Here is a 27,100-nt window from a genome sequence, read left to right as displayed (position 1 = left end):
CAAGTAAGTGTATCAGAATGCTCATGAGATGTGGCCACAGCAGCCACCGACCAGGTACTAGCCATGATGAAGCCAAGGACGCTGCTCAAAGCCTCCCCGGCGAAGCACCCGGAGTCTACGCTTCAGTATCAAACGGCTGATATCTCCATTTTCAATAAATTGTAGTAAGCTTTCTCTGTGCTAGAGCAGGAAATCCCACTGTGTCGTTAAGTCAAGCAAGCAGGGCAGGAGACCAGCTTGGCTGAACAGGGAACTCCTCGTGGAGCTCAAGAGGAAAAAGAAACTACGATCTCTGGAAGCAAATTCAGGCTTCGTAGGAAGACTACAGAGCTCCAGGAACATATGCAGGGAGAAGACACAAAAGACCAAAGCTCAATTAGAGCTGAAACTGGCCAGTGTTGTGTCAGGTAACAAGAGGGGCTTTTTGAAGTATGTTAATAGTAAGAGGAGATCTAAAGCAAACACTAGACCAATACTTATTGAAGATGGTCATATGACTAACAGGGATGAGGAAAAAGTGGAGGCATTCAGTGTGTTTTTTGCCTCAGTCTTTAATAATACCGATAGACATTGGGCTGCCTGGTCCTCTGAGTCAGAAGACTGGAACAGTGACTTTCCATTTATAGACACTGAAAGTGTAAAGGACCCGCTGTATCAGCTGAATGCTCACAAGTCAATGGGGCCTGATGGGATTCATCCCAGAGTACTGAAGGACTGAGCGGATGATATGGCAGGACCCCTCTCGATCATCTACTAAAAGTCTTGGGAGTCTGGGGAGGTCCCTGCTGACTGGATGCTAGCCAGTGTTATTCCAATTTACAAGAAGGGTGTGAGGGAAGACCCAGGAGCTATGGACCTGTTAGCCTAGCCTCAGTTCCTGGAAAAATTAGGGAGAAGATTATACTGAGTGCTGCTGAAGGGCATTTAAAAAATAATGCATTCATCAGGCACAGTCAACACGGGTTCACAAAAGGAAAGTCCTGTTCCACTAATTTGATATCCTTCTATGATAAGGTCGCCTGCCTAGTGGTTGAAGGGAAGGTGGTGGATGCAGTTTTTCTGGATTTTAGTAAGGCTTTTGATACTGTCCCTCAAAGCATCGTTCTGGACAAGTTGTTCAGCTGTGGGAGGATCATGTTCATGGTACACTGGGTGAAGAACTGGCTGAATGGCTCAAATGATTGTAGTGAATGGGACAACATCTGGCTGGCAACTGGTCACCAGCGGTGCCCCTAAGGGTTCAAATTCTAGGGCCAGTTCTGTTCAATATATTTATCAACGATCTGGATGCCAGAGTTGAATGCACCATTAGCAAGTTTGCTGATGATACCAAGTGGGAGGTGCTGTTGACGCTCTTGAGGGACAAGAGGCCTTGCAGAAGGATCTAGATAGATTGGAGCATTGGGCAATGATTAATGGGGTGAAATTTAACAAGTCAAAATGCTGGATTCTGCACCTAAGACGGAGTAATGCCAGACACAAGTATAAACTGGCAGAGGAGTGGCTGGAGAGCAGCCCTGCAAATAGGGATCTGGGGGTGCTGGCCGGCAGCAGGCTCAATACAAGTCAGCAGCGTGCCCTGGTACCCAAGACAGCAAACCACACCCTGGGGCGCATCACACACAGCATCACCAGCCGGTCAAAATAGGTGATTATGCTGCTGCACTCAGCATTGGTGCAGCCTCATCTCAAGTACTGTGTGCAGTTCTGGGCCCCACAATTTAAGGAGAATGCGAAGGTACTTGAATGCGTCCAGAGGAGGGCAACAAAGCTGGTGACAGGGCTGGAAGGCACGTCCTGCTTTAGCTGAGGAGTTGCTAAGGACTTTGGGCTTATCTAGTTGGGAGAAAAGGAGGCTGAGGGGTGACCTCATTGCTCTCTACAGCTGAGGAGGTGAACTTGAGAAGGAGGTACTGATCTCTACTCCCTCGTATCCAGTGATAGGCTGCATGGGAATGGTTCAAAGCTGCACCAGGGGAGGTTTAGACTGGACATTAGGAAGCATTTCTTTACTGAGAGGGTGGTGAAACACTGGAACAGACTTCCTAGAGAGGTGGTCAATGCCCCAAGCCAGTCAGTGTTTTAAGAGGTATTTGGACAATGCCCTTAAAAACATGCTTTAACTTTTGGTCAGCCCCGAACTGGTCAGGCAGTTGGACTAGATGATCATTGTAGGTCCCTTCCAACTGACATATCCCATTCTCTTCTCTTCTAGATGTGTGTGATGAAGTCCATCAATCACAAATATTATTCAAGGGACATAAATCGATGAGAGACTACACAGTTTTGTATCAGTCCTGGAGATTTGCACCCAGTAGTCTTCAAGCAAAAACTTGCAAAAAGATCTGAGGTGAACTGAGATTATGGGAGAGATTAAGAGAAACTGAAGCAGCAACTGGCCCTACAGCATCATGGATGAATTATGTTCAATATATAAGGATGGCTAAAGTGTGTGTTAATTATAACAATATGGGCAAACTCCCTGCAGGAATTCCTTCCTTTCTTCCTACCTGATCCCCAGGTAGTAGCCCTTACACACCTGTGGAAGAATTATTGCATCATTCTGAAATGAGCAGCTAAACTACAGGAAAGTTAAATGATTTGAGAATACAAAGCTTTCAAATAGAAAGTGAAATTTCAAATTTCCCATGTTCTGCAGTCTCCTCCTAGACATATAGAGGTTAAGCCTGAGAACTGATGCACAGCTGGGATGACACCTTTTTTTTATTTTACAACACGAAAATTGTATCGAATTAATAAGAACGTCAAAACTTGCTACTCTCTATGACTATAATTGCTTTCATTAGCTTGGCTCTCTCTATTGGTTTTATGTGACAAAGTTTTGGTAGCATGGGAGCCGCAGGGGTGGCTTCTGTGAGAAGACACCAGAGGTTGCCCCCATGTCCAAGAGAGCTGGTTCCAGCCGGCTCCAAAATGGACCCGCAGCCGCCCAAAGCTGAGCCTTTCAGTGATGCTGGTGACACCTCTGTGGTACGATACTTAAGAAAGGGTAAACAACACTTCACAGCAGCTGTGAGAAAGAGGAGTGAGAAAAATGTGAGAGAAACAGCCCTGCAGACACCAAGGTCGGTGAAGAAGGAGGGGGAGGAGGTGCACTAGGCGCAGGAGCAGAGATTCCCCTGTAGACCATGCAGAAGACCATGGTGAGGCAGGTTGTTCCCCTGCAGCCCATGGAAGGCCATGGCAGAGTAGATCTCTACCCTGCAGCCTGTGGAGGACTCCACACCAAAGCAGTTTGACATGCCCTGAAGGAAGCTGCAGCCCATGGAAAGCCCACGCCAGAGCCGGCTCCAGGCACAGACATGGCCCGTGGAGAGGAGATCATGTAGGAGCAGGTTTTCTGGCAGGAACTGCAGCCTGTGGGGGATCCAGGCTGCGGCAGTCTGCTCCTGAAGGACTGCACCCTGTGGAAAGGACCCAGGCTTAAGGAGCTTGAGAAGGACTGTCTCCCATGGGTGGGACTTCACGCTGGAACAGGGGAAGAAGGAGCAGCAGAGACAAAGCATTACAAACTGACTGTAGCCCCCATTCCCTGTCCCCCTTGTGCCGCTTTGGGATAGAAGTATCAGGAGTGAATTTGAGCCTGGGAAGAAGGGAGAGTGGGGGCAAGGTGTCGTTACTTTTGATTTTATCTCTCACTATCCTACTCCATTATTAACTGGCGATAAAGTAATCTTCCTCAAGTCTAGTCTGTTTTGCCTGTGATGGTAATTGGTGAGTGATTTCCCTGTCCTTATCTTGACCTCCGAGCTTTTCATCTTACTTTTCTCTGCTGTCTTGCTGAGGAGGAGGGGTGAGAAAGCAGCTTGGGGAGCACCAAGGGCTAACCCACCACACTCTCACTACAACAACAAATCTAAGTAGAACAGCAACAGTGCTGTTTATGAACATGAATACTTTGTTCAAGGGTTCAAAAGTCCTCTGCTGCCTTCACAACTGAGGACACTCATCAATTACCAAAATGTAGAGCGCCAAGAACAGAAAGAATGTAAGTAAAGTCAAAGGGTCTCCGAGGTGGGAGAAACGCAAACTTTGTCATGGAAACAATTTACCTTGGAGAATGCTAGGGATAATACACTGTCCTTAACACAATAAATAACTATTGATAATCCAAGCCTAAACACCGTCCAAGAGAACAAATACTGTCTTTTAAACAAATCAGTGTAAATGCATGGATATCCAATACATTCTAGAAATACTTTTACAAGAACCTACCTCTCTTTTTTTAGCTTCATTTGTGCTGTACTTTGGAAAGAGGTAGGAAAAAATATTCCCACAGCAGCAGGCAACATGTACCAGGGGACCCTCTTTTCCTAAACTCAAACCTGATGCGACAGCCAAGACCAAAGTAATTGTTTTTATCATCAAAGTCCACTTCCCCAAGTAACCTCTGATGATGAAGCCACTCAAAATAGTTTTTATCTGGAAGAAAGAAAAAATAATATCTGTTATGGTATTCTGCTTTTCTCAGAAAATAAATAATTTTATCACTTTAGCTGCATAAGTTCAAAAATACCCTTTCCAAATGACTATCACACTTCAAAACACGTATTGTTCAGATTGCTACACTGAGTCCATTTGGTTGCCAAAGACTTCCCATTTGCAACTTACTCTAAAACACTGGACAATAACATACAACAACATTATCAATGACATTTAGTAGAAAATTAATCTCCAATAGCTTCTGAGACTGCATTCATTGGTTTATGATGTAAATTATAAAGTGAAAGTCAGAAAACTCCCAAGGGAAAAATAAACCTATGAAAACTACACTCAAGGTCATCTATTGTAGCAGTATCACATTTGCACCAATTTTACCTCTCTGTTTTCTCCTTACGTTTTACTGTCTCTACATAAAAATTTAACAGTAGATTCCTTGGTATAAAGATGGAAAAGATCAGCCTTTTTCCACTAGAAAAGATGTGCCACTTGACTAAGGTATTACTTTGCCTAACAGCGTCATATTATCAGCCTGGAAAATATGCCCATATATAGGAAATAATACAGTTATCACAGGAAAGGACAACGTGTCTATAAATAGGATGTACACAAAAGACTGGGCAGCCCTGTCTAGAAAGTAAAAGTTAGCTAAATTTGGAAACCAATTTAGGATTAAATCTCTTCTGGAATAATGGCACAGAACCACTCCAGGCTTACTCAGAGGTAGGATCTGTCCCTTCAACTTCTATAATACACATATATAAAAACATATTTACAAAATGACCAGAGAAGTGAGACTGACCAGACTTTGCCTTTGGGTTTTTTCCTCCCATTCTATGTATAGTAGCAGACAGCAATTGTAAAAACAAAGAGTTTTTGAAGATATTACACATTTTACTTTGTGGCTGTCTGATGATTTGTGCTAGTTAAGGTGATCAAAGCCAGTGCAACAAAAGATCAATTGCTGTATCAATGGACCCATATTCTGTCAATGAATCACCGCTCTCTAATTAGCATAGGGAAGGGGGGGACTGGCAACAGGTTTGGAAATCACTCTTTGGAAGTCTACACTCTTAAGCTAAATGCTTCCTTAAAAAGCGCGCAGCAAAATCTACAGACTCAGGAGATTCTCTGAAATTTGGGGTATTTTTCTCAGCAACAAATTTGAACAATTACATTATTTCAATTTGAATACTTGTATTAATGTATTTCGTTAAAGTCAAAGGGTGCTCCCTCTTGCCTTACCCCTGACTCTGTAAGGCAGCAAGAATTTTCACATTAATATGAAACATCTAACACGTATATATTAGTTAGAACTCACCTCAGGTATCCCCGACCCGCAGGCATAGGGAGCAAATACCTTCACCAGAGAAACTGCTAAGAAGGCAAAGCTCAAAGCCCAGAAAATGTACATTATGTAGTTCATTATGTATGAACCCGGGCCCTAAAAGCAAAAACAAACCCCCCAAAAATGTCAGAATATAAATTTGATGTAGGAGCAAAATCACTACTTAAAATAACCTAAGAGTACTCTCGTTGCAAGTACACTTATGCACACATTTTGAGGGACAGTAACTATTACCAAGCCAAGACAGAGTTTTGCTCAAAAAGCATAAAGTCACAACACCTGCACATCAGCAAAGACTGGGTAATACAAGGTAGAAAATGTTCTAACACTTCATCTTAAAATGAAAAAATAAAACATAATACAGGTATTTTTTTTAATAGCTATTAGCTGCTAAAATCTAATGAATGCTAAGTAAATCTTTTTTATTTAAAAAAGTTTGTAGTAAAAAAAAATAAAACGAATCTATTCTTATTGGAGAACACCACAAATTTCATTTTTACTTTTTTACGTATAGCTATGATCAAGAATAGAAATTCTCGTTATTAACAGTTCTATACTCACGCATAACTTCCTTACACCTGCAACACTCCAAGCACCCTTGCAGTGCGTGAAATGCATATTTATTATAGTAGAACCTATTAATAAATTCAAATGTTGAAAAACGGAGCAGACAGTACAAGCCAAATCTGTGTTCAGTACCCTAAACTTAAGACCATTATTTTTTTTAACGTGTTCAGTCCAGCTGTTGAGCAAGACCATCAAAGAATGGGTATATACTTACTTCTGCTTGCCCAATTATTAGTTCTGCCCATGTTTTCCACTGTGGACATTTATCTCTCTCTTCAAATGTGGTCTCATTTGAACCCCAACAACACTGTTCATGGTTAAACCACAAAGCACTAAGGCAAATGCCTTCTTTTAAATCAGTCATCCAGTCAGCAGCAATGTCAATTAATCCTGCCAGTGCCCCTGTTGTAGGAACAGTTTTGTATTAATATTCTGGTAAACAGGAATAACGCACACATCTAAAATGAAGCAGAAATGTGCTGGTAGTAATTGATGTAAATTGAAATTACAGAAAACCGAAAGAAACAGACATTTAAAATAATACTGGTTTCCAGGAATATATCCTCTTTGCATTATGGTAAGATTAGTATTCACTGAAGAATCTAGTAACTTACATATTTCCCAAGTCAAATGCATTTATTTTTTTCTTTTTTTTCTTTCCTATGCCACAGTTCTCCAACAGTCCACTGAAACTAAGGAGTTTAGAGTCAAAAGCGGACCCATACACTTTTGTGACGAAAAAGACAATAGAGCTTCTGACAAAATTACCCTGCCATGCCTCAGAGAGGTCATGAACTCTTCTACTACGTTTTGCACAGAACAGCATATTTGGAGAAAATAGTTCTTGTCTTGCCAACAGTTTTAGAACAACATAAATATAACACCAAATAAGCCCTGATGACAGTCACGTAATCTATACCTATACAAAATGACTTAATTCTGTAACACGGTGAGCATTTAAAATTCCTACGGCAGGAAATAAACGGTATAGATATTAAGCAGTTCACAAACTCAAAGCTTAAGAGGGATTCTGTATTTTAACTACTTGCAGAAAACTTGCTGAAGAGTCCTTGAAAAATAGGCATTACTTATGAAATTGCTTCAAAGGATTTAAAAAAATAATTTAAAAAACCTCTTTATTTTACAAAAACAGAACATTTTTTCATGGTAGCAGTATACTGAAAATCTATTTCTAAAGTCAGCATTTTTGTGGATGTGTACAATTGTTAATTAGCTATCATTTACTATTTTTAAGGTATTAATCACTACTAGAAATAGTGTCCAGAGGCAGACATAATTTACTTGTGTAAGTCAGTAGTAGAGAATTACCTCAGATTTACTAATTTATATTTGCTAATCTTGACAGACCCTCAGTTTGAGATCCTGGGCCAAGCAAAGTCAAAGTCAAAGGCAGTATTTCAGTAGAACAAAATTTAAACCAAATTCCAATACATAAACATAAGATCTCCCTATGACTGAAATCAAGGCTGTACCACTTAGGATTCACTAGACGCATACAACAGAAAGCAATTGAAACGGAAAAACCTAAAAACGTTCACAGCCATAATTTGCTTACTTTGTTGCTCAGGAAGACAATTTTAATACATTAAAAAGCTATTTTAATACATATAGCAGCTTGGGGGGTGGAAACACAACACTGCACGTTCCCACCCAAATTATCACAAGCATTTTCCAGTAATTATATACTCCCAGTTTGTACATTCACAGGTATATAAACATACTACAAACTTTGCATATATATTCATTTATATGTGATTTGTGATAGTGATTATGTATATAGCTAAGCAGTAATTATACAGTTACCATGCCTTCTTAACAGGCACAGCCATACTCTGCAACTAATCTAATTTTCCTAACATTTAATTTAATATCTTGAATTTAATACTTTTTTTTTGGAAAAACTGAGCACAGAGTTTGTGACTTTGCACTCCTGCACATTTTGGTCACTCCAAACGATGTGATAGAAAGTACCACTGCATGACAGCAGGGTGACAAACTATCAGACGATTTTAGCTGTAAAACTCATCCTAAAATACATTAAGAAGAAAAGATAGAGCTGAAATAGAGGCCAACAAACTCTACCTGTTAGAGCTAATAGTTCTGTGTGACAACCTCTAGAAAGGTATGATATAAACATATAGCTAGACTTTGCTCGTATATAAACATGCTTTACAAGGAAATGCATTTACTGAAACTATAAATACACCAGGAGCTACTTTTTTAGTTCATATGGAATAAGCTAATGGGTTCAGTAAAGTTCCTATCAAAAAAAGAAACAAACCAAACTCCATATTCATGGCAGAAAACCCATCTAGCACAATCAATTAATACACTTTCTCAAGAAATCCTACAGAGGAAAAAAAGCAAAATTTCCTTGAAAGGGAAAACACCAATCTCAATTACAGGATTAAAGAACATTGATAATTTAGTGGGTGGAAGTTCAATAACTCCAAGAAATTCTCACTGAATTCAGTGAGGATTTTGTTTTCCATTTGATTAGTAAACCTTCTCTCAAAACACTAAATCAAGATAATCAACCTTTCCCTTCCCTCATGGAATGACGGTCGTGGTCTGAACCAGCTCTTATCCGTGCTGGTGGATAACACACAAGCGAAAAGCACCGTAACTATACTTGCTGACAAATGCAAGAAAGAAATCTTGTGGTTTTTAATTTACCTGATGCCAAACCAGTTAGTGTGACTACCAGCCATCCTGACCATGCATCGTACAAACTTTTTGTCATCTCCCATGCTGATTCTTTCTTCTTGCTGTTAATCTGCAGAGAGAAATCATTATGTATACTTGTATATGTTTCTGTAAGACCAATAGGAGAAAAAAAGTAAGTATGACATACAAACTGCATGATGCAAGCTGCAGGCAAATATCCACTCTCTTTAAACTACAAGCATTCTCTTTGTGTTTGGTGTTTTACATAGATCAGCTTGGTTATTCAGACATCAAACAACCGACAGAGGAAAGTAAATCTGCTTAATTTAAAGAACTAAAACCCAGGAAACGCATTATTAGCATAAATGAATACTTTCTATGATACACATCTAAAAATGTAATTGTAAAATTATTTCTCTCCTAAATATTAATTATTTTTTCTTGAACCTTGAATAAGCTTTTAGTGTACTACTAAGAAGCTATTCCACACAATTCAAATTCCTAAACTTCTATTTTAAATATAAACACCTTTCTTTTATCTTTAGACTAAAAACCACACAAAAATAGAAGAAAACCAAAAACTGGGTAACTACCCCATAATGCTTCTAGACAATTATTACTAACAGCATCTAAAGCTACTGCACTGAAAAAATAGCAATTCTTATTTCAGCCTAATTTACTTTCTGCACTTGGCTGAAATTTGTGCAAAACTTGTTTAACGATTATGTAATTGGATCCTATTCTTATGTTTTTTCGTAGCGTAAAAGGAGAAAGTATGTGCAACAAACATTAAAAAAAAAACCACAAAAACCCCCTCAAACCAAGAAAGTACAATACTAGGCAAAGAAATCTAGAAAAAAATACCACCCCTAAAGCAAATAAATATATTTTAATAGTTTCCTCTAAGTTTGTGAGAGTCTCAAACTTTTTTTTGTTTATAAAAAAAGATGTTTCTACGGTAGCGTGTGTTTAAAAACCACCACGACCTAGCACTCACTCCTTCTTCCTACATCTTTGACTACATGGCCAGTCTCCTATCATTCAGGGCATATTTATAAATTGTGAACTGTCTTGTCTGACTTTTCTGGTCTCAGACATTATATTGACAGTAATTAAACAGAAACAGCTGTGAGACTTCACCCACGATAACCTATTTCCAGGTGTGAACTGCCTTGCCAGGGTTTGGTCAGGCACAGAATTCTATGCAATGGCATATCCACTAGACACTAACCTACACGTCTGCAGCATAAAGATGGCATTGTTTTAATTACTGCTTTGACATCAAATTATGAAATAAACTATTACATGGGAAACCCCTTCTTACTTTTCATTAAAAGCATTTAAACAAGGTACGTGTTCTTAGATCCATTGTCCAAGGATCTCTCTTCCTTAAAAAAGCACTAGATAGTGCAATTGTGGATGCTTTGTTTTTTAAACTAGTGTAAGATTATTTTTTCTTTTAACCCTGTCAAGGTAAATCAGCACATACATCCTACATTTGCTTCCAGAAAGTTAAAAATGGTGTTTCCAAAGAAAGCAGAATAACACTACGATCTCCTACGCAAAGAAACCTCTCCCCTGACCCCTCCATACAAATACAATTGATTTTTTACTATTCATTTTGATCAGTTAAAAATATTTTAGGAGAAATCACATCTCCAGATCTGTTCCATTTTTAAGGTTAATTAATTTAAGCATCCCAAAAGTTTGGCAGTAGGGCTCTAAATAGCATAATTCTTCCTGAAATGCTATTAAACCAGTCTTATTATGTGAATGACAGTATCCAGCACGTTACTGACTAATACAGCGCGAGTCCATTTCCTGAAAGAACTCGTTTCAGAGCGCACTGATAAAGATGAATGGCCTGAGCTTTGAAGATCTTCTGAAGAAATCAATAGAGAAGAGGAGAAAAGCAAGTTCCGTGGAAAGGACATTTACCGCACATATCGAGACTACTTTTTTGTTAAGCATATATACAGTGATGTAAGTGGTTTAGATAGGAGAATTTTCACTTTCCATAATCCAAACAACAGCAGCACTACATAGGAGTAGCACAGATACACTTGTGTCAGTATAACAGCAATACACACCAGGGCTCGCTTTTCTGTACAAGTACCACCATAAGCACTACTGTACTATTACAAACATATGTATACTGGAAAACAGCCTTAAATAAACTAGCATGCAAAAAAGGCAGTATTGTAAAAATGTCATTTGGGTGACAGGGAACTATTCCCACTCTATTAAATTACTGTTTCCTTTCCAGGTTATAATACTGTTGCAGGACTGCAGGTATCAATGAAACTGTGCTTTTTTAATAGTGTTCAAGTAGTTACAAATTTAAAGTAGCCACATATTTATATGTGTTACTAGATCAGACCTTAGTTCCAACATCCAACAAAATATATGTTCCAAGTATTGTTATTTATGTAGTACCCGTCTATGCCTTTCTCTGTCTTTGCACTTCTCTCGAACCCAGTCAATGGTATGGAAGTCATCATATGTTCCTACTCCAGGAATTGGTTCATCCAGAAGATCCAGTAAATGTGTTGAACTGTTGATAGTTCCTCCATTTGTCATTGTATAATGAGTTCCTGTGGCAGAGGAAAGACAAGAATTAATTAATTCTGCAATAAACAAAGTATTCTAATGTTCATAACACTATGGCATATAAAATTTCTGAACAAGTAATTAAGACCCTTCCTATAATATGCATATTTTACTTCATTTAGGTCTGTCAATGTTGCATGTCACTATTTTTTTCTGTCACTCATCTGTAGGTTAAATTTGCATACTAGTCACTTTGTATTTCCATCGGTTAAATATGAATGTACGGGACACACTGTTGTTCTGTGTGCAGAGTCCAGAGAAACTTCAATAGAACAAAGTGGGAAAAATTAGCACCTTTGGCACACAGTTAACTTGAAGTTTATTTCAGTTTATGAGCTACCAGAGGAAAATGTGACTGTAAGAAAACAAAACCAGATGATTAGATATAAAGTTAACAGCACTTTCATAAGTTGCCAGTTATTTTTAAATGTACATACTGTTGATTACCAATGTCTCCTACGTGTCTAAACCAAACCTAAAATACATTATCAACAGATTATCAGTGCAGCTAAAAAATAACAGCAAGTCAAGCAAATACTTAATTTTTTTTTAATTTATTTCAGGTAACTCACAGAACGGCCCTCAGTCATGAGAAGCTGGAAATACTGTACAAAGAAAACGTCATCTACTAATTTGTAATCACTAGCTAGTTCCTTTACAAGCAGCTTACATAGCAACATCTCCAACAGTATTTCTTTCAGTGATCAGAATAAGACGAGCAAGAGGAGTACCGAGAATTTTTCCCCCTTCACAAGCGATCAAGAAAGTTTTATTTTTTTAAGATTTCAAATATCATCAGTTCTGTAATATCTTGGCTTTTTTGAGTTCCTGAGTTTACAGACCCCAAATACAACTTTCCGCTGGATGGCTGCCTAAATATAGTATGGCCACCATTTGCCCACCCAACACAAACTGCTTCTGCAACAGTAATTGCTAAAAGGGAACATTTATAATGAGGTTAATTTAGACGATTTAAAGAGTGATTATTCTCACTTGTTTGACTGAGAACAAATAATTTGGCCAATAGCATATGGCATACCACAGTAATCTGTGTTCTTAAAGATGTAGGCCCAAGTTGTCCATGACTTCTATCAGTTCAATCAGGGACAAGAACTCATTTCACTAGACTGACACTGGGATGGTTAACTGGGGTGTGGGGAGGTTGAGTTGGGTTTTCTTGTTTGCTTGTTTGGGGTTTTGAGTTTTTTTTTAATTGCAGGCTCAGCTTCTTGGTGGGTCAGCAGAACTTTCCAACTTAAAAAAAAAAAAAATTAATAAAAAGTCTTCAAAGGGCCTACATGTAAACTTCCAAATGCTACAAATGCCGAGTTCACCAGCCTCAGCTCTCATCAACAACTGACAATTAGTAAATGTGAGTTATCTGTTTTCCCTTTAGATTTGTGAAGTCTGAGATCTAGAAACAGCAGGGTGACACCTGGCACCATACTCAGACCCAAAGGTGAGTCTCAGTCATCTATTGCTTGAGAGGTCTCGTTTATGCCTGCAGTGCTTATTTGGACAATTTGTTAGCGGTTAAAGACAACACACCAGAAAATAATACAAAAATCCTATTAAGACAAAATGCAATCTAAAATTTTCAAGACACACAAACTACTATTCATTACATATACACATTACATCTAGAAAAGCTTAAAATTCTATAGAAAGACTACTTTTTTTTTTATTAAAAAAATCTTAAAGTAAGAGAAGAGAATGCAAATGCAGGACACAACTCCTCAACAATGCCAATACCATTCTCTCATGGCAGCCTGGCTGCAATCTTTCTTAATACTGTTTTTTCCCCAGTCTATGCCATATTAAACTCTCCCTCATCTATTCACCATACCTAAGCCCTGCAAATCTATTCCCAAAGCTGCTGCTAGTCTCTCTTAAGGCAGATGTAAAGAAGCATTACCTATGCTTCCATTAATAAAAGGCTAACAACAACAAATTAAAATCAGATTTGCTAATAGTGGTGATTGTAAAAACCTTGCTTTAGGATAAGGGATTCAATTCTCTTGCCATTTCCAACTCTCATAACTAGAAAGGAAGTCCAAGATCCATGTCTGGCTAGATGAAAGGACAAGCCGATCTTGTGGAAGAGGCAGTAACAAAATTCACGCTGTAATCATTAGTTCAGCTCTCAAAATTAAAAGAATACACTATGAAAATGTTATTTTTGCATAAAATTAAGCTCCTTCGGAAAGCAAGGCAACATAAATTAAATTCAGCCACAGTTTAATTATTAATCTCCTACAAAGTTACAATGTGATCAAGCAGTTTCCTGACTCTGAGTGATCCAGGTAGGACAAAAGCTTGCCTTTGCCCCAGGGGAGTTGGCTGTATGCCCTGCTACATATGAAGCAATATAAAGCTATAGCTTGGTATAGCTATATAAGGAGCATGCAATCCTATGCCACACAAAGCAAAGGAGAGCTGAGAGTTATAAGTGTATCACAAACAGTAACAGATGATTTTCTGCATATCAGAAGGTGCTGAATTGGAATTCTCTCCAGGGAAACCATCAGGGATGGCACCACACTTGCTGCACCCGACCCCAAGCAGAACTTGGAGCAGACCACAAAGAACGGCCATTGCCTGAATACAATAAAAATCCCACTGAAACTGTGTCAGGCTCTGTCCTTGCCAGCATTTGCTGGCACACCAAATATTGGAATGTAAGTGATTATTGTATGATGGGGAAAGAGACACAGAACAAGATGAAGTGAAGCTGAAGACATGGTTCTGTTGAATACAGAGCTGCTGTGAATGCCCGACGCAGCTGAATAGCTGTGCTCTTGTACCAAGGGAGAAACAGGCAGCAGTGACCCCTGCATTAGTGTGTGGTAGAACCTACAGAGGACCACAAAGAGGACAACCGTAAAAAATCTGGTGCTCTGTATCTAGGCTAAGTCTGACAGCAGTGGGAGAGGACATTCTTCAGCAAGTATTATCATCTATGTAGTGCATAACTACTCTCAAGGTGAATTTAAAGAAATATACCTTTACCAATACTCAACACTTTTTACAAGCTTCCACTACCCTTTCTTCCCTTTCTTCTCTAGCATTTCACACATGGTAAGATGCTCCTTCCAGCTATGATGATAATGATCAGCATAAACACATGCAAATTGTCACCATTTGTTGCCAGTTCATAGAAGTGTTACTGAATTTATTTTAAACTTAATAGGTTTTGTTAAAATCCTTACCATAACACAGATTTATCATCACAACATTCTAACCTCCAAGCAGGAAATCATCATTACCCTGATAAAATAGTAGCATTTAGCAAACATAGCCTTCTGGACATTCCCAATGTTCAGGACGTATTTCCCCTTCCTTCCTCCCCCTTTTCCCCAACCCTTAAGTTTCAAGACTCTCTCAGGCTACCCCTCAACGCAAGTGCTTTTCATCAAAATATGCAGCCTTAGTCTTAAAAACCACAACAAGTACTCAGGACACAAGGTACACAGGCACAGCTTCTACCTATGATAATAGAACACCTCAATCTTCCGCATGTACACACCTGAGCCATTCTGCAGCTGTAAAGAAAGCAAAGCCTCTTTTTGTTATGTATGAGTTTGCTTAAGGCTTTATTAGACAGGGAAGCAGATGGTAAAAGTGGCAGGCAGAACTTTTATTATTACTGTTATTTCAAACTAACCTGTGTTACTACAGGGAGGCAAAGAGTAATATACTGATCCTCTCAGAGGCTCAATACACCTCACAGGAAACCTTACAAAGCAAATTCAACACAATCCTTCCATACTTTGCAAAACTAAGGTGTCTGGCATCCCTTTATGAGCACACTCTTCTCCAACAGCACCTTTAACAATCCTGTATTCTCAACACATAACTGGTGAGCTGCTGCAATCACAGACTGCATGCTTGCAGACAGAAAGCTTCCAGACAATAAAAAGCAACGTGCTTCTTCAGAGAAAGGAGATTGTCTCTTTTAGGTGATTCAGTCACCGTACGCCTTGCCTGAACTACCTTCTAGGAAGGCAGCTGACTTTTGTTATCCTTCCATGCATGGAATTCCAAGCCTTCAGCACAATCCTTTCTCAGCAATAAGCACTGTTAGTGCTGAAGAACTGCTTCAAGTGAAGTTGTTAAAAAAACCTGAAATAACAAAAAACTGATAAGGAATATTGCATCATGTTGAAAGAAAAACCGTGTAATAAGCATTAAGGTTAACAATAAACACTGTACTTTGGGACACCTGACCAAAATGAGGTACAGCAAAAACAAACGAAAATGATACATGGATAAAACTGGAGTAAGGGAAGTAGATTTCAACCCCATAAAAGAAGCTCTTATCTCTGAAGAAGTGGGGGTTTTGTTGTTTTGTTTTTTTTTAAATGAGAATGAAAGAACTACAATCCAAAATTGCTTGAGAGGATACTATACCTGACAGAAAAAGCAGTCTCTTACCATACTGCTCTCCTTCCTTTCCCTCTGAACATGAAGCTATACTGAATGGCTGTTAGCTCCCAACACTACTGATCCAGCCTCCTGCTTTGCTTAGCTAGTCCCTCCTGACGTAAAGCAGGAACAAAGAAATTACAGAACTAATATTTTGCTATACTCGCACAAGTTGTTTTATACATAACAGAGTCCTCCTTGCCTTGTGATCCTGCTGAGGCAAGGAATATCTGTTCTTTCACACTCTATATATGTGCCTCATAGAAGCAGTCTTCAATCTGGATTGATCCTGGAACTACGATAAACATGACAAAAACCTGATTTATGTAGATTACACCCAGCATTTTTCAGGTGCCATGCACAGCATTTTCAAAGGCTGCCTCACCTCCTCTAGTAGTGATCCCATACTCCCTTGTTCTTTTGGTAGATTTCTTTCAGATTTGAAAGGAACTCTCAGCAACATGCAGCTGATAGAAGTCATGGGTTTTTAAAGAAAAATACCTGGTAAGTTTTTAACTAATCGATTTAAAACCAAACAGGTCATGTCAGCAAGGACTGATACCTTTAAAACATGAGCAGACCATTACTGATTATTCACTATGGTACAGTTCAAAAATTTTCAAGATAAAACATTTTACAACACTAACAAATCAAAATGTGAGTTGCCAACACTCATACGCTGTTGCATTTTTCACTTCACAGATCTCTCAGAACAAGTCCCCAAGTGAAGGAATCAAGTAGATTATAAAGATCTTCAGGGTCCTGCTATCCTGACCCTAGTATGAAGAAATGAAGAGCCAGTGGACCTGGGTTCTCACTTCTTGATGTTCACTCTTCTTGGGAGGCAGTGGGTTCCAGTTTCCACACACTGTGATTTAAAAACCCCACTGAAAATACACTTAAAAACACCTTGAGTTAAAGAAATGAGGGAGCTAGTGCTTCACAGTTATCTAAACACAGTTTCACCCAAGAAAGAGGTTTTGCAACATACTGGATATTCCTGATTCCTGCATAACTGTTCAACAATCCCTCCCGACTCTTTCCTTGTGAGTAGTGTTCATTCTTTTCTCATAAAAATAAAGAGAAGAGAAACATCAAGATTTAAGACAAATGCTGCATTCTGGGTAATCAAACACTGCATAATAGATTTTTTTATGTGGTTGTCCACCATGTGAGACCATCTGAACAATGACCCAGTATCACCTACAGAACAAATGCACACAGCTACAACCTCCATAAAGAATAAGGTGCAGAACTGAGATACGAAGAGGCTCAAGAGGGTGGCTAACAGAGTTAACATGGGACCAATTCTATGATAAAGTTTAAGACCCCTATACAGCATATTACAGACATTATCTGAATGCACATCACAAAATACACTGCTTGGTCTCCAACTGAGCATATATCGGCTTACTCCATTTTAAGAAATGAGACGTATCTCTCAGGACATGATTACACAATAAAGCTGAGCTGATCTAACGGACTGCTGCCACCCAGATAAGAGATCTTGCTCCCCCTACTTGTCCCTCCCGTTCTTGGTCACACACTCCCACTGTCACCCTTGGAACTGACTGCACGGTAAACCAACTAACTATGGTAATGCAACTAAGCAGACAAAACTAACGATAAAAAAATAATTCTGCCATTACACAGAACTGGAATCAAGCTTCTGTGCTGTCAGACAAGAAACAGAGCCAGTGCAAGAGCAAGAACCGAGAGAAGAGATGGGGAATGATGAGCAAGTTCACCCCCTTCCACAGCAACAAGCTGTCAGACTACTTATACTGAAATATATAAATGCACCCTTGGGGTCTTGTTAGATTTTAATTACGCCTTTCTGCTGGAAACAATTCAAAACTTCTATATAAATGTTAATATCCAGACACTATAAAGTAACATTCATTTCACAGAGCTCAAAACTCCCAAAGGTGGCTATGTTTAAAAACATTTCAGAGTTGTGAACACAACAACAGATAAACAACGTCAATATTGGAGTCAATGGCAGAGCAATAATAGGAACCAATTTCTCAAAGGTATTTCTCTACAAGCTACATAATTGCTAAGTCTTACAGCAAGAACACACTAGTTTGCTGCTGCTTACACATCCCTTTTTCTCGACAGTGCACAACGACACAGTACTGCCCTTATCAGCTCTCCTTCTGTCTGACAGCAGTGCAAGGGCTTTCACTGGTGCTGCTCCAAGCAGCGTGAAAGGAGGGGAGAAAAAAGAAAAATGCACCTCTGAGTGAAAACGAAGCTAATCAGTTTACACCTAAGGCTGGAATAAGCTCTCCCTGACATGAGCATCCAAACCTGCTGAGTGCTAAAATCAGCAAGGGCTGTAGCTTTCTGGAGGCCAGATACTAATCCAAGGCTTTGCTTCACCCGTGTGTCCTTGGGTATTAGGTGGCAAGGGAAATGAAGGCGGGGGAGCACCCTGGATGCAATGCACACCATAGGGATCACTTACACTTGTAATAAAGAAGATTTGTATACACAAGACACGTGTTAGTGCCGGAGCTTGTTTCTGTCTTCATATTCAAACCGCAAAATATGAGGCTTTCAATTAAAAAGCAAGACAAGAAACAATTGTCAGTTTATTTAAATTTATCTGTACCCACTCAAGAAGCATCATTAAGCATTATTGTCTTTTCCTGGCTAGAAGAAACTTTTAAATTCCAGAATCAGAAGCACAGCATGCCATGCCAGAGTGCTATAATTCGCTACTGTTGATGATCAATGATTTTAAAGTCTTTATAATCAAGCAATGTGTCCCCCTTTGTGTTTAACTATGAATTTTCAGCCTGTCTCTTCAGTTGGCTCTTCTAAACTGCATCAAAGGCTTAAAAGCACAAATTGGTCTCCACATTACAGCCAAAATCTATACAAAAATGACAAAACCGTATATACACTAACTGACAAAAATCATCTTGAAAAGATCTGATAGGTGGGAAACAGGAAGACTCAGAACAAGATTTGAAGAACAGGGAAAAGAAATAAAATGCTTTACCAAAGTACTGAGTGATAACATGCTCCTCTCCATCTCCTCTGCCAAAAAAAAAAAAAAAAAAAATCTGGGTGTAAAAATAACCTTCAAAAAAGTAGGAGTTAAATGAAAGCCGCATAATAGCACCCCAGAGTTAAACCGAGACTATTGAAGACTTGCATCCACTGCAAATGCCCAGGAATCTGAGAAGGCAAAGAGGAGGTCAGGTATTGTTCAATGTATATAGCATAATTAAAAAAGAAGAACACAAATAGCTTTGGCTTTTTACTTTAGGTGGAAGAAACACTTCTGTTTCTATGAATCAGCAGAAAAAAATCACTTTATTACTACAGATTTCTTTTCTTGTAGCCTTAAAGGCAGAATGGACTACATTTATTTAATTATGTCTATAATGCACAGGGACTTCAGATATGCAACTGAAGTTATGGGGATCCCCACAGTGCTAAATTTGTAACTTACACAGATCATGAACAGTGCAGGAAGGAGATGAGAAAATTAAAAGGTATAAGAACATACAGTTAGATAAAGCAAACATTACAAAAGGGAAGTAATCTATCACCTAGCAATGACCAAGGCAATAAGAGTCAAGACCAACAGAAATGTAGGTAATTAGATTTCCAAGTGCTGCTGCTGCATGTATGCAGGAGCTACTTATACATTGTTTTGGAGGGAAAAGACAGGATGCAACAAAAATAATAATTCTGCTAATATGATTATCCCAGTCAGGCCACGTTCAGGCCCAAGGGAGGGCATAATCTTGGTTTGTCCATGGGCTTTCTAATACCTCAGATAACAGTACATCTCAGAATGATTTCCAAAATTGAGAAATACATGCTTAATAGAGAACCTGACCAGTCACAGAGCACACGCAGACAGGTAACCTGTAACTACCTGTAGTTATATCTCATGGTACTTTCTGTTAACCACCCAAGTCAAATATACTAAACTCATAACTGAAAATCCTTATCCCCTTTTTATACTAGGAACCTTAAAACAAAGTGCAGCAGAAATTCAGTGCCATAACCACGTTGAGTTTCTCCAAGTAATGCTTTTTCTCAAAGCAATCGATGTTAAACAACTACAATCATCTTGATTCCATTTTCTGTCATGAGCTTGTCAGTAGTCTAAAAATTAATTTTATTACTCTCCTCCTGCTACCAATAAAATTTCAGGGTCAAACTCTAGCTCTGAGCATGTGTACACAACTTTCACACCCATTTACTTCAAAGGTCACGCTGAGAATTTCAGTCTCTAATCGCTTTTGATTTATCTACTAATTCCTAAACACTAGAGGCCCAGAAGCAGAAACGCAGCCTAAAATACAAAAGTATTAACTTTTACCACCTAGAGGATCTGAACTGGCTCAGTATGCATCTGACTCAGACTCTTCCTAGGATATTATTAAGTGTCCTTTGCCCCACAGTGTATGATAACAGGTGTAGCTGGGGGAAGGGGGGGAAGCGGAGTGAAGAGTTTTCCCAAATTATACTGTTATATTACTGTTATATACTATAGTATAGTCTAAGCACTAGGAGTTGCACCTACCTGCAGTGGTGATTTACGCACAATAAATGAAATTGTGTGCTATTCTGTCTCAAAAAAAATTAGGTTTACTAAAACCAAGTAATCACTAAATTTGGTGTGCTCTTTATATATGTAATTTTCACATCTCATGGCTATTGACTCAATCACAGATTATTAGTGGTACAGCATTTAATTTATTTTGCTAGAGGACCTCCAAAATCTAAGATGTGCTAATATATGTAACAAATAAAAAGGAGTTAACAACTCTCATGCTTGTTGAAGCTCAGGTTTTGCTTCTGGCAGCCTGGCCACTACACATGTACTGCTATCACTCAGATCTCAAATTTTTAAAGAATGGTAAAATGAATGCTTATTTAGGGGGAAAAAAAGGGAAGAGAGGGATCAAACAGTGCGAGCATGTCTGTGAACAGCTGGAAGACAAGCAAGATATTGGTAATTTGGAACTTTCAAAAAGGGTCCAGCTAGCAAAAATGATAGAAAAATAAATCCAAGGGCAAAGAACGGAGCAACACAAATAATTTACTTACACAACATATATTCCAGCATATAGTTTATTATATAAAAAATTCTTATGAAAAAGTGTACATGTCAATGCAATCCTAAATCAGGACTTAAAACCCCTTTCTGAGGGGAGTAGTAGTACTTTTAACTCTTTGAACTGTATTCCTGCAGTTTTATTTCAGTATATCAGGGCAGGATAAGGAGGTCGGGAACGATGCATTTAGTACCACATAAAGAGAAGCTCATAAACAGAGCAAGTTTAAGGAAGTCATGATACGAAGTATTCAATAACACCTGTATTTTTTTCAAATAGATTACGATGAGTAATCAACATTAAAAGATAAACATAATTAATAAATACATTTTCACAGCGTATTTGCATTTAAAAAAATAAAACATCTTAATGCAAACCAATGGGTCAGGCTTTTAATAATAATGTATTATAATACTTTGTATTTCATCTCATTGTAAAGGCCGTTAATTAAACCTCAAAGACCCCTAATGATTTAAACAGTCATTTCACCATTGCTGAGGTACAGCCACTTTGGGTGAGATGCTGCAGCCAATTAGTGCAACAAATGCTTTGATGTTACAAAGCAGTTTTGCATGACGTGAACATTACTCTGCAGGACAGAAGAGCTGTCAGTATGTGAATAAGGGAAAAAATTCCACAGGCTTTAACAATTAAGTGTGTTATCTCAAAATAGCTTTATCCATTTTCTCTAGGTTTTTATTACAGTGCTCTGAAATCTACATGAGAGGAAAAAAATCTTGGTAGCATCCTTTTCTAGACTCTCAGATAATACAGAAATGTCAAGAATTTACTTTAAATTTTATTTTGTCTGTTAGCATCTTAAGCCTCATTTTGATAGCTAGATGACAATAACACATTACTGAGGTATTGTAAATCAGCAGGAAATACACACAAATTTTGATTAAATCTATGGAACAAACTGGTCTGGAGACTCAATTTTCTTATGAGTCATATGCACTTGACAAATTAAGATTTGCAAGAGATTATGGTAACACTGTTGGGGTTTTGTTTGTTTGTTTCAAACAAAAACTCACTATAGCAAACCAAAGAGGCACCAGGAACACTGGTTTTAAAATACGGTATTAGAATACAGGAAGTACAAGCCCTAACGGAATTAAATGAAACTGCAAAAAGTGACAAGTCACAACTGGGAATTTTCTTGCTGGCTCCTAGTGGTGTCACCACAATGGGAACACCTAGGTGAACCCTAGACTGTTTTCATTACAGTACTTGTAAACTATATATTTAATAGCAATACTCCAATGTGCCAGACACCAGTTTGTACTGCACATACCTCTACTTTTTGTATTGTAAAAATCAACTAAAATTTGTTATTTTCCAGGAATATAGAGCTGATCTCATTTCAGTGTCTACCTATAATTTGCAGAGCTTGAAAGTGTAATAACAGGGCGGTTTTCATCTTCAAAACTATCTACAAATCTACACTCACAGAATGGTAGAGGTTGGAATAAACCTCTGGAGATCACTTGGTCCAACCCCCCTGCTCAAGCAGGGCCAACTACAGCTGGTTTCTCAGGACCACGTCCAGACAGCTTTTGAATATCTCCAACGAAGGAGATTTCACAATCTCTCTAAGCAACTTGTTACAGTGCTCAGTCACCCTCACAATAAAAAACTGTTTCCTGATGTTCAGAGGGAACCTCCTGAACCTCCTGTATTTTAGTTTGTGCCCATTACCTCTGGTCCTGTCACTGGGCACCACTGAGAAGAGCCTGGCTCAGTTGTCTTTGCACCTTTCCTTCAGGTATTTATATACATTGATAAGATCTCCAATTCACACTTTGCAAATGTTCTAAGAAAATGTCATCCTCGATTTCTCAGAAATTATTCTAAAATCTTTCTTAGAGAACTAACCAGCACCTGCTACATCATAATAATCTGGGCAGAGAAAAATTTGCTTGCCTGAAATACTCTAAGCCTTATCAGAACTTGTTGATACTCTTAACGTATGCTGAAAAACATTCTAAAAATCATAAAAAGACAACAAATAACCCTACTAAAACACAGATAAAGACAGTAGAAGACAGAAAAGTGTGACCTAATTTATTCATTTATAGAAATAAGAGTTTACAAGAAGTAAAACAATAAAATAACATGGAGAGGGAAAAAAATCATCTTATGTTAATCATATCTTTATTCTCAGCCTACCTCCTCTCTAATGCCATCACCAGCGGCCATAAACGTTGATAACTTTCTAATTTTAGACTAGCCAATTTAAACAAAACTAAAGGGAGATTTACCATGTTTACTGTTTTTAAACATCAAAGTGTAACCATCAAATCCAAACAAGAAAAAAAAGACTTACATCCTCAGAATTTGAAGGCGTAACATTAATTTATTCCTACTACAACTTCCCTCCGTACAAAACCAAATCTTTATAGAATGTATTCTGCTTTAAATTTGCAGTAAGAAACAAAAGGCAAGCTCAAAAGAGGATTTTTCCTCTGAACATTGATAACGCTGTTTTCTTTTTAAATCTGCTTCCTTGCAAGCAACAGTATAAAGAACCTACCACAAAGCTCTGGTTTCTTAAGAGCTCATCAATATTGGTTTAACTGACATATTACAATTGTAGAGCTTTCCCTTCACTTATCAAAGACGTCAACAAAGAGTCAAGTCTCAAGGCACGTATGGAAACTTCAAAGCCAGACAAACACTGTGCCTGTTCAAGTTAGGGAAAGGCATGAAAACAGCCTATTTAATAAACTCTTGCCAATTTGGTCGTGGTCAGTCACAACCACAATTTGGGGGGATTTTTTGTGCACGACGTGGTTTTATTGATTTAAAAAATAAAAAGAGAGAGAGAGAGAGAAAGGGAAGCCAGCCACATATCGAAGATGGAGTCACAAGCCGATGAGATGTGAAGCAGGACTAATCTGCCCACAGAGACAACAATCACTGACAGCACAGGAGCGAGCCAGAACCGAACCCTCCTCCTCCTGGAAAAAGGCACCAGGCTGGCGAAACAAAGCGATGCGGTAATTAACGAGCCTTTACACCTCTGCTTCAAAACCTGCACAGCAGTCTGGCACATCCACATATGCAAACAAGTCACTCGAACGTCCGCTCGGCGTTACCTCGTTTATGCAACTCCCTGAGGGGAATGCCGTCTCCTCCCCCGCCATCGTAGGGCAGATACGGATCCGAAGAGACATCCATGGACGCCACCAACCCTCCCGGAGCCCGCCTCAGAAGGGCCGCGGCATTTCCTACACAAGGGCGGCCGCGGGGGACGCTGCCATGTTTGACCGGGATCCGGCCTGCGCGTCGCCGCCGCCGCTGCCGCCGCCTTGTCGCAGGAGCCGGGCTCTGCCCGCCGCTGATGTCAGCGCGGGGCGGCCGCAGCCGCTGCCGGGGGCTGGGCGGGCGCGGCCCCGCGGGGCGGCCCCGGGCGCGGCCCCGCTACCTGGCGGGAGGGGGGGGGGGGGCGGCGCTGCGGGTTGTGTGTCGTCAGCACGGGAACAACGAAGCCGCCTAGTTAATCGCTGACGGGAAGGAGGGGAAAAGAGCCCGTTTGTAAGTTACGGGGGAGGTAACCCCCGAGAGGGCGCCCGGGGTGTGAGCCCCCGCCCCGCCGCTTACGCGTCAGAGGGGACCGTCGTGGGGACAGACGTATGAGCGACGGCGGAAGAAGTTCACTCGCACACGCCGAGCCGCCACAACCGCCGGCCCCTTCAACAAGTGAACGGGGCGGGGGTGGGTGGGTTAAACCGGCAAACCTGCCTTTCGGTGCGTGAAGCTGAAGAGAAGAAAGAGATTCGAACTTATTTCGGCCGCCCTTACGGAGATTTTTAAGCTGCTGCCATCACCTTGTACTCCGAAGGGACATAGAAGATCAAAATTCGTGTAGTACCCAGTGATGGTGGGGAAGTCTATCTCCCACTAATTTTCTTCATCCTTTTCGAACATTAAAATGATTATCACCGAGGAAGAACAAGGTAACCTGCTAAAAGCCACGCACTCTGCTTACCCCACTGTCACCTCCACCCCCACTCACGTTGGAGAACTTTCAGTTCTACAGAAGCAAACGTCAGATTTGAACATACGTAATCAAAAAACATTAAAGCAAGAATTTAATTACATATCTCACTAAAGTGGTCTGGTGTCTCCGATTTTTATTTTTTTTCGTGATGATTATTCTGGTATTACAACCTCATAATGCCCATATTCATAATAAAAAGCTCTGCGGGGGAAAAAAGTAAATGTAATAAATGCAAACTTAAGTTTGCATTACTCTACATGTTGACAAAACGCTCTGAGTCCCTTAAAAGTCACGGACTCAAACCAGGCAACAAGCCCCACAAATGCTAACCGAGGCGTCCATGGGATCCATCATCCAACAGTCACTGCTACAGCTTTGGTGAAACCCAAGCGCTTCAAATAATCGGTATCTAAAGACAGGGAATCATAAACTGACTACATTATTGCTTGCATTTGAAAGCATATTGTATCCATGTATTAATTTGTTTACTGTACGATCTTGTACTGGTCCTATCTCACAATTCCAGATAAGAAAACTATTTTACATGAGGTTTTCATAGCTAGTTCAGTTGTAATGAAATGCTTATGTAAGATGTGCATTTTATTTTTCCTTTTTTCCCCCCTCTGGCAGGTAATATAAAATTATTGTTCCCTGATCTATTATTCTCAGTCATTGTAAGTGTTCTGCTTCAGTAAAATGTGTCATCCATTTACTACACTATTACTTAAATTGCAGAGATTAATTTTTGTCCAACTACATAAAAGGAAAAAATATGCTCTCAAGACCTGAAAATGGATATGCAAGGCAGTAGACATACTGCCTCAGTATAAGACTTTAATATATCTTGTACATATGTGTGTGTATACACACAAACACATGATTTAGGTAACTGAGGGGTCCCAGTGAAATTACTGAGACTATTGATGCTTGCCCGCAGCACAAAGGCCCAGCTTCAGTTCCATTCTCACAGGACACACGGAAAGGACTTAATTTTATTAGGTATGCCTTTCCACCTCTCTGAGTGTGACAGACAGAAAACTATTTAAGTTTTCAAATGCAATATTTTCTTAAGTGAGTTTCCAAGTATGTTCTTAAGGAAGTTACGTCTTTTATAGGCCAATGCCAATGTTACAAGCTGTCTACTGTAAATGATCTTTTTGAGCACAGAGTAGGACATAAAGAAATACTGGATTTACTTCACAGACCTGTCAATATACTAAATCTTAAAAATATGGCTCCAATACAAACACTGAGAAAACGCTGGTATCTCTACAGATGGTAAAACAAGTAAGAATGAAGGAAAAAAAACCAAAACCAAACATAACAGCATATAGCAAAATATATTTTAAAACCTTAAAGACTATCTTATCTCCATAACAAGGGAACCCTAGAGCCACAAATACTCAGTTCTAAAATACCAGTGTCTTCTACTGAGTTAAAGAAACATTTCTATTTGCTGTCATCTATGCAAGGAAATGCTTTCTGAAGAGTAGCCTCCCACAATCACCTTTTCAACAAGAGCAACTGAATCTTTAGCATCCTGAATATCCAAAAGTGTGTGACTTTCAGAGCCGTTATGCATTCTCACCATTTATTTTTGCCTGTAAAAAAATCCAAACCTAAGCAACTCTGAACTTTAAATTATCCACATTACTTCTATTTACGGAGAAGTACAACAGAAATCCCCGAGCGTTCTGAACTCATCTCAACAGCACCTGCAAAGAAGCCTGTAACCTTACTGTAAGGCCCTAAATAAAAAGTCATTCACAGCAGGAAGAAATATGACAACAATTTTTGTAACCTGAATAAAGGATTATTACAGAATGAGCTGTTAGTGAGTTTATTATGTTGATTATAGAAGACAAGACTATAAATTCAACTCCACATCTGAAAGAATATGAAATACAGGAT

The 27,100-nt window shown here is 39.3% G+C and overlaps 1 protein-coding gene across 4 annotated transcripts in view; it reads right to left on the bottom strand.

Moving 5' to 3' along the window:
* CLCN3 (chloride voltage-gated channel 3) overlaps nucleotides 1–27,100 on the bottom strand; it is a 72,755-nt gene that overhangs the window by 17,452 nt on the left and 28,203 nt on the right. For 2 of the 4 annotated variants that reach the window (XM_074586984.1, XM_074586983.1), the window contains exons 3-7: nucleotides 11,501–11,658; nucleotides 9,074–9,173; nucleotides 6,591–6,778; nucleotides 5,783–5,905; nucleotides 4,237–4,443 (exon numbers count right to left, since the gene is read on the bottom strand). In XM_074586984.1, coding sequence (XP_074443085.1) covers nucleotides 4,237–4,443; nucleotides 5,783–5,905; nucleotides 6,591–6,778; nucleotides 9,074–9,173; nucleotides 11,501–11,658 — 776 coding nt within the window. Of the gene's footprint in view, nucleotides 1–4,236; nucleotides 4,444–5,782; nucleotides 5,906–6,590; nucleotides 6,779–9,073; nucleotides 9,174–11,500; nucleotides 11,659–24,284; nucleotides 24,578–27,100 lie in introns of those variants that run through there. The other 2 variants (XM_074586985.1, XM_074586986.1) reach the window with 2 other exon arrangements.

Source organism: Larus michahellis, chromosome 5 (assembly GCF_964199755.1).
Source record: "Larus michahellis chromosome 5, bLarMic1.1, whole genome shotgun sequence".
In the NCBI taxonomy this organism is placed as follows: Eukaryota; Metazoa; Chordata; class Aves; order Charadriiformes; family Laridae; genus Larus; species Larus michahellis.
Note: the sequence above shows the minus strand (reverse complement) of the source record. Positions and strands in the feature narration are given on the sequence as shown.